The following is a 12065-nucleotide window of genomic DNA, read 5'->3' as shown; positions in this document are numbered from 1 at the left end:
TATATTTACGGATTCAACTACTTAGCTATTACGTCAATTTCACTCCGGAGTTAGAAGGTGAGTTGAAAATTTAAATTGAATGGGTTCAACCTCAAAAAATTTAGTATTGAATGTGTTTTTATTTTTGATATAGATGGAATCAAATATACTAATTATAATTTTAGTGAATATTTATAAATAAATTTTATGTTTCGTGCTTAAAGTATTATGTTAAAATAGACCTATAATAACAAGGCTTTTTTTTTTTATCAATTACCCGGATAGGGTGTGTTGTATTAGCAAAAAAAGGAGTAGAGTGGGGCTAGACCCGACCTCAATACAACACTGATTAGTCACAAAAAACTGGAAGGCTTACAAAATCTACTATAGAGCCTTCTGAAAATTTATGAAGAAGAAAATAACTAGCTTACATTTTTTTTTTATCTATCATATTTGCTCCAAATACTAGAAAATTGCCATTTGTCCAGTAGAAAGAGACCTTTAGCTTGTCTAGGGAGGTTGGAATAGAGTTGAGTGATGAGCATCGGGTGAGAAGAAGAAGCCAATTTTGCTAAACAATCTGCAACTTGATTTTCCTCTCTGAAATAATGTTTAATTTGCATTTGCACTCTAATTTTTTTGATGACGTTGATGTAGTCAATGACTTGTTTCAACTTCATATTTGTAACTATATCGTTGGCGAGCATATTGACTATATTCATGGAGTCAAGTTCTAGAATAAAATTAGTGTATCCATGTCGGTCACACCATTTTACACCATTGCAAGGCTTTATCTGAGTCCGGAGCCAAAAGGGCAAAAAAATTGTCAAAAATTCCAAAAGGGCACACCAATTATTTTTTTTAACCAAAAGGGAAAAATTGCTCCTGAAGGAGCGATTTTCTTCTGACAAAATTGACGACGTTACTCCGCATAAAATTGCTTCCCCAACAACAATTTCGTCCAAACAAAATTTTTTCTTTGTTCTTTAAAATCACTGCTGTGGCAGCAATTTTGTCAAAAGAATTTTAATTTTTTTTTTGAAATAGCTGCTATAGTAGCGATTTTCATTAAAAAGTTTAAATTTTTTTAAATTAAAAATAACTTACCGGGCGGCGATTTCATTAAATTCCAAAATCAATAGAATAATATTGAAGAAATTAAGCTGAAACCAAGCATGTGCAATCACTATTAATCATTTAAGCAAATGGCAGTACAAAACACTTCAAGGCAGCAATATATTTAAAATGCAAATATTGAAAGCGATTTAAAAAAAATTAACTTTTTTTAAAGAAAATCGCTGCTATAGCAGTGATTTCAATTTAAAAAAATTTATTTTTAGAAAAACACTGCTGGGGCAGCGATTTTTATGTTTTTAACGAAGTAACGACGTCAATTTTGTCAGAAAGAATCGCTTCGCCAGGAGCGATTTTACCCTTTTGGTTAAAAAAAAATAATTGATGTGCCCTTTTGGAATTTTTTTTTGCCCTTTTGGTTTCGGACTCAGCTTTATCTGCCCCTGCCTCTGTTTGAAGCTAGCTAAAGCGAAATCAAAATCTAAAGCTTAAGATTTTTTTTCAATGATCTCAAATTAATATATAATAAAATCTTTATAAATATTTAATGTACTTATTGACACATATATAAAATTTGATTGAATGGATTTTTTCAAATTCGTGACCTCATTAGTTACAAACTAAATCCGCTTTCGTGGGTAGGGCTTAGGACGTTTATCAATAAAAATGAACTACTCATTTTGTCCCACTTTATGTAATGTTGTTTGATTTAATTCGGAATTTGAGAAAGAAAGAAAAAAAGATTTTTAAAATTTGTGGTATAAAATAAATCATAGATGTTTGTGTCACTATAAATCATCTCATTAAGAATAAAATAAGCATCTTAAAGTGTAAACTTTTCACTAAAAATATTGTCATATAAAATGTTTTTCACCGAAAATATTTTCTTGCAAAAACAAGTTTTACTTATTTTCTAATGTTTTATAAGTAAGGAAGAAAATATTATCCCAAAAGCATTTTTATACTATCTAGTCAAACATTATCGAAGCAGAATGAGAAGGGGAGTGGAGGTTCAGGGGTAGCGGGGGGTTAAATGGTCAAAGGGTAGGGTTCGGATGGATTGAATGAGTAGGGACTAGACAGAGGGGTTGAATGATCAAGTTGGGGTTGGGGGAGGGTTGAATGAGTAGGGTCTGACAATAAACTTAAAATGTCAGTTATACAACTTATTTTCTCTACTTTTATTAGGAAAGTCATTCTCTTTATTTTAAGGAATTTGTTTTACTAGAAAAATTATTTTTCAAACATTTTGATCAACCGAATATAATTTTTCTTAGAGAACTCCATTGCAAACACAATCTAATTCCATAAAACAGGAGATATATAGGTACTGAAATTGAAATTAATTTCTTACCACTTACTGACACCTTGCTGATTCCTTACAAAAAGGGTAATCAATTTGTAGTTATTATTTTGAACTATATTTGTTGAGGGGTCACCATCAGACAGATCATGAATTTGTAATTTATTGCAATTCAAACATATTTTGTTTTTTCACATGTAGAAATTTAAAAGTTGTAACCCTAGTTCCTCCAATAATCAAATGCCTAAAATAATAGCGCAACGTGAGTGGTAAATACTTACTTGCACACAACATATTCACTCTAAAATATATAACTTAATTATAGTTAGAATAAAGACGTGATGGTTGAGGAGTTGCACAAACTAGCCGCGTATGCGACAAGATTCGATAGTTCATGCAGAAGCAATGCGCTGCGGTTGTCGCAACATCGGGTGGGGAAAGTATCATGAACCACCACGTCATCATACCACTTAGGTTCCACGTGGCATAAAGTTGTCCATGTGAAAGACTTACATTGGAAGAACAATAGTCCTCTGTGGAATATTCTAGAAATATAGGTATAATTCCTTGGAGTTTGTCAAATGCTCGACAAGCCGCTACATTAGCGACGCATAAACTATGTTCGTCAACCAAGTTTGTTCAGTGGTCGTAAGCTTATTAATCTGACCCAAATTGGTACACGCCAACTCCATTTTACCGGATTGAAAGAGCCATCAATCACTATGATCTCTTTCTTAGAAAAGAAATTGCGTAAATTCTGCCTTTTTTGATCCCATGCTTTCCGTTGGTCAACAACCAACTAAATCTATACTTCTTCACTACTCGTACAGGGAAGGTGGAAGAAATCCAGTCTCTTTTTTTTTGGGGGAAAGACCTTAGAATTCCATGGATTTGCATGGAAGATCTTTGGAATCTTCTAGTTGTGTAGAGATTTCTAGACTTGGGACTTGTACATAGTTAATATTTGCAAATTAGCCTCTAGTGAGTAGCATAAATAGAGGGGCATTCATTTGTAATACAATGCAGCAAGAAAACCAAATCTTCCAAGTCTTGAGTAACACAAAAGCCTTTTAAAGCAATTTTCTTGTGTCTTTCTTCATTTCCTTAGCAATCTAGTATTAAAAGGCTTACTTGAGCTTGCAATATCCTGAAAGATTCATGAGCGAGTTTTCAAGTGTCACGTGATGTGCTTAGTAGAAGTTTTAAGGCCATAACACTAAGCTCAAAAGTCATATCTAAAATAACATGTATTGAGATTAAGATTCATATCATGCAAATTTGCATACTTGAAAGCCATAGAGGTTTAAATGAATATAGAAATCATGCTAAATCACTACAATGAGGTTTTAACGGCTAAAATAAATAAAAGGAAACATAATCTTGTGAGAAAAATCGTAGTTCTTATGAAAACCTTAACTTTTCTTGCACACAATTTTCCAAAATTCTTGAATTTAAAATATATTAGGTATGAGAGTGAAGGGATACTCTCATTGAAGTGTTACATACCTGAGAGAATGAGATTTGAAAGAATAACTTGCTTGAAAGACTTGAAACCCTAACTTTGCTTTTCTTGTAGTTTATTTTTTATATGTTTAGGTGGTTGAGGGCACAAAAGAGAAAGGAAACTGAGTGCTTGATGTAATATATTCCCCTAAGAGAAGTTTAAACGCTGCGGCTTCAATTTAGGAAGAATGAAGAAAGACCTAGACAACCCTTATTTAAAAGCTGTCAAAAACCTTCCACGGGACCATCTACGACCCATGGTTTGATTTACTAGCCATAGATCTTATCCATGAAAGTCAGGATGAAATTTTGAGTTTTTGAAGTTCATTCTATGGGCCCAAATTACTGCCCATAGTTGGATTTACGACCCATAATTATATCCTTGGAAATCAGGCCCAAATAAGTTTTAGGACTTTATTTTACGGGACCCAATTACGGTCCATATATGATTTATGACCCATAATTGGGTCTGTGAAAATCAGACCAGAAAATTCACTCACTGAAGTTGATTTTGCGAGGTCAAACTATGAGTTGTACTTCAATTTACGATCCATAAATGAAGTTCGTAGTTTTCCGACTTTGAAAACTCTGCTAGGATAGTCTTTGGTAAAACAATTATAATTTTTTACTCCTAACTCTGATTGATGCAAGCTTTGTGGCGTTGGAAAGAAGAATCAGAGAAATTTAATTTGATATGTTATGGACCACCTAATTGATTATGTGTTGAGATATATGATCGTTTGAACTTGACCCTTGCAGGAACTAATGCGAAAAAATTAGTTGGTAGGAGGGTTTTGAACTTGAGTTAGTACTAGAGGTCTCTTATAACCCTAAGACACTTCCAATGCACTTCACACTCATAGAAATGAACCTTATTACATAAGCACAAGTAGAAAATGACTTGATTCAACCTTACATACTTATGACGAAAGATTCGAATTTTAAAAGAAGAGTTGCTAGGCATTACAAGGGTCTACTTGCAAACATGGTGTGAGGCATATTTTTCCGGGTACCTGGGTCACTAGAAGCTAGAATACTCTCTGCATATCATCCACAACAAATCAAACTTGCCCCAAAATGTGTAGGAAAAGTAATGATTACACAATTCATAAAGACAATAAAGTTCCTCAAATTCAAAACACAAAAAAGATCTTGCATAATAGCAACTTTTGCATCTTAATAATAAAAAAGAGGTGTCATTACACTACAAGAAAATTGATTTTTAGGGAGGAAAAATTAAGTTGTTGAAATTTCAAGTCTAATCGCCATAAATCAATAACGATTGAAAAAAAAATTCAATCATCACGATCACTAAAAGTCTCAACGATAATAGTTTCTTTTTAGTGACCAATTTTTCTTCACCACTTGTCCAATTTCTCTACGCTAATTTCGGTTTAGTTATTTTACAATCTCATTGATAAACATTTGTAACAAGTAACAACCATATTTCCCTCAAGTATTGTGAGATTTTAATAAATATATTCACAATTTTCTATATTTTCTCTGATTATCAAATGAAAATCATTATTTCATAATCTTTGACACATCTATATATATATATATATATATATATCCCCACGTTATTCGACCAAAAAAGAACCAAATAGTCAATACTAATATAAATTTTTTATTATCAATTACAAAGTACTAAAGGTTCACATCAATAAAATCGAAAAAAGATAAAGGTATAGTGTATGCACAGAATGACAACATTTTAAACCACCCAACTTTAGTTTTAGTTTTAGTTTAAGCAACTAAGCTTTAGTTTCTCATCCCAAAATTGCTGATGAGATAATTACGATTTGGAAAATAATGTTTCATCTGAAATGCAATCAAACTTTATAGCCATCTTTAGTATACAAAACTATACTAACTTGATTAATTTGAATTTTTTATGTGCGAGCAAAAAAAAAGGAGATAGATCTGGAACATTCACGTTAGATAATGTCATAAAAACATCCAACACTTTATATTAAAACGTTCTCCATTTTATAATTAAGCTCAAATTTCTGATTAATGGTGTAGGAATTACAACTATTTTATTGTGCCTTTAAAGGTCCATTCTTTCTATATTTACGGATTCAACTACTTAGCTATTACGTCAATTTCACTCCGGAGTTAGAAGGTGAGTTGAAAATTTAAATTGAATGGGTTCAACCTCAAAAAATTTAGTATTGAATGTGTTTTTATTTTTGGTATAGATGGAATCAAATATACTAATTATAATTATAGTGAATATTTATAAATAAATTTTATGTTTCGTGATTAAAGTATTATGTTAAAATAAACCCCAGTCATAGTCACAATCACAATGAATAAATATCTCATTTTTTTAATCAATTACCCGGATAGGGTGTGTTGTATTAGCAAAAAAAGGAGTAGAGTGGGGCTAGACCCGACCTCAATACAACACTGATCAGTCACAAAAAACTGGAAGGCTTACAAAATCTACTATAGAGCCTTCTTGAAATTTATGAAGAAGAAAATAACTAGCTTACAAAAAAAATTTCTCTATCATATTTGCTCCAAATACTAGAAAATTGCCATTTGTCCAGTAGAAAGAGACCTTTAGCTTGTCTAGGGAGGTTGGAATAGAGTTGAGTGATGAGCATCGGGTGAGAAGAAGAAGCCAATTTTGCTAAACAATCTGCAACTTGATTTTCCTCTCTGAAATAATGTTTAATTTGCATTTGCACTCTAATTTTTTTGATGACGTTGATGTAGTCAATGACTTGTTTCAACTTCATATTTGTAACTATATCGTTGGCGAGCATATTGACTATATTCATGGAGTCAAGTTCTAGAATAAAATTAGTGTATCCATGTCGGTCACACCATTTTACACCATCGCAAGGCTTTATCTGAGTCCGGAGCCAAAAGGGCAAAAAAATTGTCAAAAATTCCAAAAGGGCACACCAATTATTTTTTTTAACCAAAAGGGAAAAATTGCTCCTGAAGGAGCGATTTTCTTCTGACAAAATTGACGACGTTACTCCGCATAAAATCGCTACCCCAACAGCAATTTCGTCCAAACAAAATTTTTTCTTTGGTCTTTAAAATCGCTGTTGTGGCAGCAATTTTGTCAAAAGAATTTTAAAAAAATAAATTGAAATAGCTGCTATAGTAGCGATTTTCATTAAAAAGTTTAAATTTTGTAAAATTAAAAATAGCTTACCGGGCGGCGATTTCATTAAATTCCAAAATCAATAGAATAATATTGAAGAAATTAAGCTGAAACCAAGCATGTGCAATCACTATTAATCATTTAAGCAAATGGCAGTACAAAAGACTTCAAGGCAGCAATATATTTAAAATGCAAAAATTGAAAGCGATTTAAAAAAAATTAACTTTTTTTTAAAGAAAATCGCTGCTATAGCAGTGATTTCAATTTTAAAAAGTTTTTTTGTTAGAAAAACGCCGCTGGGGCAGCGATGCTAATTTTTTTTTGACAAAATTGCTGCCGGGGCAGCGATTTTTATGTTTTTAACGAAGTAACGACGTCAATTTTGTCAGAAGGAAATCGCTTCACCAGGAGCGATTTTACCCTTTTGATTTTTTTTTTTTGCCCTTTTGGTTTCGGACTCGGCTTTATCTGCCCCTGCCTCTGTTTGGAGCTAGCTAAATCGAATTCAAAATTTAAAGCTTAAGATTTTTTTTCAATGATCTCAAATTAATATATAATAAAATCTTTATAAATATTTAATGTATTTATTGACACATATATAAAATTTGTTTGAATGGATTTTTTCAAATTCGTGACCTCATTAGTTACAAACTAAATCCGCTTTCGTGGGAGGGCTTAGGACGTTTATCAATAAAAATGAACTACTCATTTTGTCCCACTTTATGTAATGTTATTTAATTTAAATTGGAGTTTAAGAAAGAAAGAAAAAAAGATTTTTAAAATTTGTGGTATAAAATAAATCATAGATGTTTGTGTCACTATAAATCATCTCATTAAGAATAAAATAAGCATCTTAAAGTGTAAATTTTTCACTAAAAAAATTGTCATATAAAATGTTTTTCACCGAAAATATTTTCTTGCAAAACAAGTTTTACTTATTTTCTAATGTTTTATAAGTAAGGAAATTTTTTTTTATCTCGAAAGCATTTTTATATTATCTAGTAAACCATTATCGAAGCGGAATGAGAAGGGGGAGTGGAGGTTCGGGGGTTGCGGGGGGTTAAATGGTCAAAGGGTAGGGTTCGGATGGATTGAATGAGTAGGGACTAGACAGGGGGGTTGAATGGTCAAGTGGGGGTTGGGGGAGGGTTGAATGAGTAGGGTCTGACAATAAATTTAAAATATCAGTTATACAACTTATTTTCTCTACTTTCATTAGGAAAGTCATTCTCTTTATTTTAAGGAATTTGTTTTACTAGAAAAAATATTTTTCAAACATTTTGATCGAATATAATTTTTCTTAGAGAACTCCATTGCAAACACAATCTAATTCCATAAAACAGGAGATATATAGGTACTGAAATTGAAATTAAATTCTTACCACTTACCGACACCTTGCTGATTCCTTAACAAAAAGGGTTAATCAATTTGTAGTTATTATTTTGAACTATATTTGTTGAGGGGTTACCATCAAACAGACAGATCATTAAAAGTTGTAACCCTAGTTCCTCCAATAATCAAATGCCTAAAATAATAGCGCAACGTGAGTGGTAAATACTTACTTGCACGCAACATATTCACTCTAAAATATATAACTTAATTGTGGTTATTATTTTGAACTATATTTGTTGAGGGGTTACCATCAAACAGACGGATCATTAATTTGTAATTTATTGCAATTCAAACTAGAAATTTAAAAGCTGTAACCCTAGTTCCTCCAATAATCAAATGCCTAAAATAATAGCGCAACGTGAGTGGTAAATACTTACTTGCACGCAACATATTCACTCTAAAATATATAACTTAATTATAGTTAAGTGATTTAATATGGTGTACGTGTATATATTGATTAAGTCATAATACATAAACATGCTTTTTATGAGTCTATGACACGTTGGACGCATGTGTCTACTTGTTCAATTTTATACAAATTTTCATGCCTACTTGTGCACATCCAAAATTGAAGGACATAGATGTCAACTGAAACCAAATTAAAAAACAGATTTATGTATTATGCTATTGATTAATCATTATTAATAAATATTTAAAGACTTAGTATAATCATCCATTTATTGACTTGATATTATTGATATTAGAGTAGGAGACTAGGAGTAAATTTTGTACCAATATGGGGTCGCTTCTGCATGGAAGTAAGTTAGAAAAAGACAAATCCTGGAATTATAAAGTTGTTATGTAATAATTTAAATTTTATGCTCATTCTTCAAAAGAAAAAAAGAAGAAAAAACAAGATATGGAGAAAAGCAATTGTCTAACAAGTCTAGTTGTTCTAATAATTGTCCTGCCATATGTAAATGCAACCTTGTCAAGGCCAAAAGCTGCAAAGCACTTTGTGTTGGTTCATAAGGCATGTCATGGAGCCTGGTCTTGGTACAAAATTATAGCATTGATGAAATCTTCAGGGCATAATGTCACAGCTCTTGACTTAGGTGCTTCAGGAATTAACTCGAAACAGGCCGCCGAAATCACACATTTTTCTGATTTCTTGAGTCCGTTAATCGAGTTCATGACTTCTCTTCCTGCACATAAAAATGTTGTTCTTGTTGGCCATAGCATTGGTGGTCTAGCCATTTCGAAAGCCATGGAACTTTTTCCAGAAAAAATTTCAGGTGCTGTATTTGTAGCTGGTCTAATGCCTGGACCAAATATCAATGCAAGCACTGTCTACATTGAGGTACCATATTTCGATATTTAGCCATGAGATAATATGTTATGCAATGCAGTGGTATCTAAATATACTTTGTTATAGTTATGCAATGCAGTAGTATCGAAACTTGATAATCGTGTTATATACGATAAGGGGCCTTCGAATCCTCCAACCTTCATTTTAGGTCCGAAGTACTTAGCAAGTAATGTTTACCAACAGAGCCCAATTGAGGTAATACAAATTACATATTTATTCAAGTACTTGATTGCAACTTGAAACTGATGTAAAATTGGTTTATTTTTCTTTCTTGGTGTTAGGATTTGGCGTTGGCCACTACACTAGTAAGGGAAATATTTTTTTACAGTGTGGAGGATGTTTCTAACGAGATAATTCTTTCGAGAAAAAGATATGGATCAATTAGGCGAGCGTTTGTTGTTACTCCGGAAGATAAACTTCTAAAAAAAGAATTTCAACAATTGATGATTGAAAGAAATCCACCTGATGAAGTGAAAGAGATCCAAGGCGCTGACCATATGGTCATGATGTCTAAGCCCCATGAACTTTTTAAATTTCTTCTGAGATTTGCTGACAAGGGACTAACTCACGTGTCTGTTGCATCTGTATGACGATCTAAGTTCTTTCATGAAAGTCCTCCCTGCTAGTTGATTTGATGTTCCAATCATTTTCTTCAAGTGGTTGATGGTTTCTTTCATTGTAATATTAGTGTTTGGAATTGACATCAATAAACGACTTATATGTCCAATAATTCCATAGTGTTGTTGTTTTAGTTCAATTTTCTGTATTATCATTAGCATTAGGGCATTTTTCTTTGCTTAAATACATGTTTATTTGGATTGAATAATTAATTTTTTCTTTACAAATATATTAGTACATTTTTTATTTAAATTCAAATCAAAGCTTTATTTTAGGCCTCAAGCCCAAATTCATGTTATACGTCAAGGTGACTTGATATTCAGGTCAAATTCAAAACTAATAAGGTGATGTCACATGTTCAAATGATATAACAATTTCAGTCAAACTCAAGAATCAGTCAAAAGCCGCCAAGTGTCTAAAATAACATGTCTTAGCCAACACAAGCAACCTTATCTACTCCCTACAATTATAAGATCAGTTACATAATTTTCTTGGGGATATTCATGAATAAGCATTGGAGGAAACCCCAACATCGACTACATAGCTTTTAAAGAAGTGGTCAACCATCACGATCCGAGTCTATATCTTAAGTGTGCGGTACTTTGAATCACAAGTATACTCAAGCAAATCCTTAATATTGACATACAACTAACACTTAAACTAACATTCTATGAACTGCAAATGGAACCTGAAACGTAATTAATTAACTAGGCAAAATGCATACTATGTAACTCCATAGGATGACCAAAATTTCATGCAAAAACTAAATAACTAATGTCTGGACCAAAGCCTTTACTAATTGGAGTGAAATGAAGTAAGTTACTGGAACATGGCCTGTAACTATCATCAAAAGCAATCTATGTTTAAAATAAGAGTTCTAACTGTTAGGGTATATACTATTAATCATGTGTTTAGACATAGTATTCTAACAATTTTCAAGATTAAATATCTAAGTGGGAGATTGTTAGGGTATATACTATTAACCATGCATTTAGATATAGTACATTATAACAATTGTGATGGTTAAAAGTCTAAGTGGGAGATTGTTGGGATATATACTATTAACCATGTGTTAAGAAATAATATTTATTATAGAATAAATATTTGCTCAATTTTAATAGATCATATATTCGTTTATGGTGTCTATTTACTTATATTATTCGTTTATGGTGTTTGTTTACTTATGTAGCAGATGTTTATGGTGTTTGTTTACTTTATGCAGTAGATGATTTAGTTAGAGGATTAAATCATCGGTTCTTATAAGTATAAAGTTTTTTGTTCACAATCTAGGATGGAAATTGGACATGCCATCGGTACGATTGTAGCACAAGATTATAGGTAATTTATCTTGATTATGGTAACGGTATAGTTCCAACTTCTTGTGCTAGTGCATTTTGTATGTATTGAACGGGACCGAGTAGAGATAGTTGTTTTAGACTGACTGACAAAACATATTCTCTAAACTATTAAATGTACTTATATTCTTAATCCTGATATAACTATTATGATCTGTATATATTAATTATCGTTTTTGATTTATTAAAAAGGTGAAATTCTGAGATGGGTCAATATGCTTGGTAAGTTGGATGATAATAATATATATTGGTGAAATAATAAGTTAGTTGGTGAAATCCATGTCTCGTTATAGAGATTGATTGATATGCCTTTTTGAGAAACTTATAAGTTTTCATCGTGTCAAACCTTGCAAGTGGATTTAAGAATCCGACACATGAAATAAGTTAAGCAATGCTCTAAAGGAAATT

The 12065-nt window shown here is 31.9% G+C and overlaps 1 protein-coding gene across 1 annotated transcript; it reads left to right on the top strand.

Moving 5' to 3' along the window:
• Window positions 1–9101: 9101 nt before the first annotated feature.
• LOC102582574 (polyneuridine-aldehyde esterase-like) lies at window positions 9102–10414 on the top strand. Its single transcript, XM_006359739.2, has 3 exons — window positions 9102–9675; window positions 9751–9879; window positions 9966–10414. Exons 1-3 carry the CDS (start codon window positions 9235–9237, stop codon window positions 10272–10274), a joined length of 879 nt encoding a protein of 292 aa, XP_006359801.1. The 5' UTR covers window positions 9102–9234; the 3' UTR covers window positions 10275–10414.
• The last annotated feature ends 1651 nt before the right edge of the window (window positions 10415–12065 follow it).

The sequence above is a fragment of the Solanum tuberosum genome, unplaced genomic scaffold (genome assembly GCF_000226075.1).
Source record: "Solanum tuberosum cultivar DM 1-3 516 R44 unplaced genomic scaffold, SolTub_3.0 scf00307, whole genome shotgun sequence".
Classification (NCBI taxonomy): Eukaryota; Viridiplantae; Streptophyta; class Magnoliopsida; order Solanales; family Solanaceae; genus Solanum; species Solanum tuberosum.
Note: the sequence above shows the minus strand (reverse complement) of the source record. Positions and strands in the feature narration are given on the sequence as shown.

Coding starts and splice junctions, on each gene's coding strand:
- LOC102582574 (XM_006359739.2), top strand. CDS start 9,235: ATGGAGAAAAGCAATTGTCTAACAAGTCTAGTTGTTCTAATAATTGTC. Junction 9,676..9,750: donor CAAGCACTGTCTACATTGAG/GTACCATATTTC, acceptor ACTTTGTTATAG/TTATGCAATGCAGTAGTATC. Junction 9,880..9,965: donor ACCAACAGAGCCCAATTGAG/GTAATACAAATT, acceptor TCTTGGTGTTAG/GATTTGGCGTTGGCCACTAC.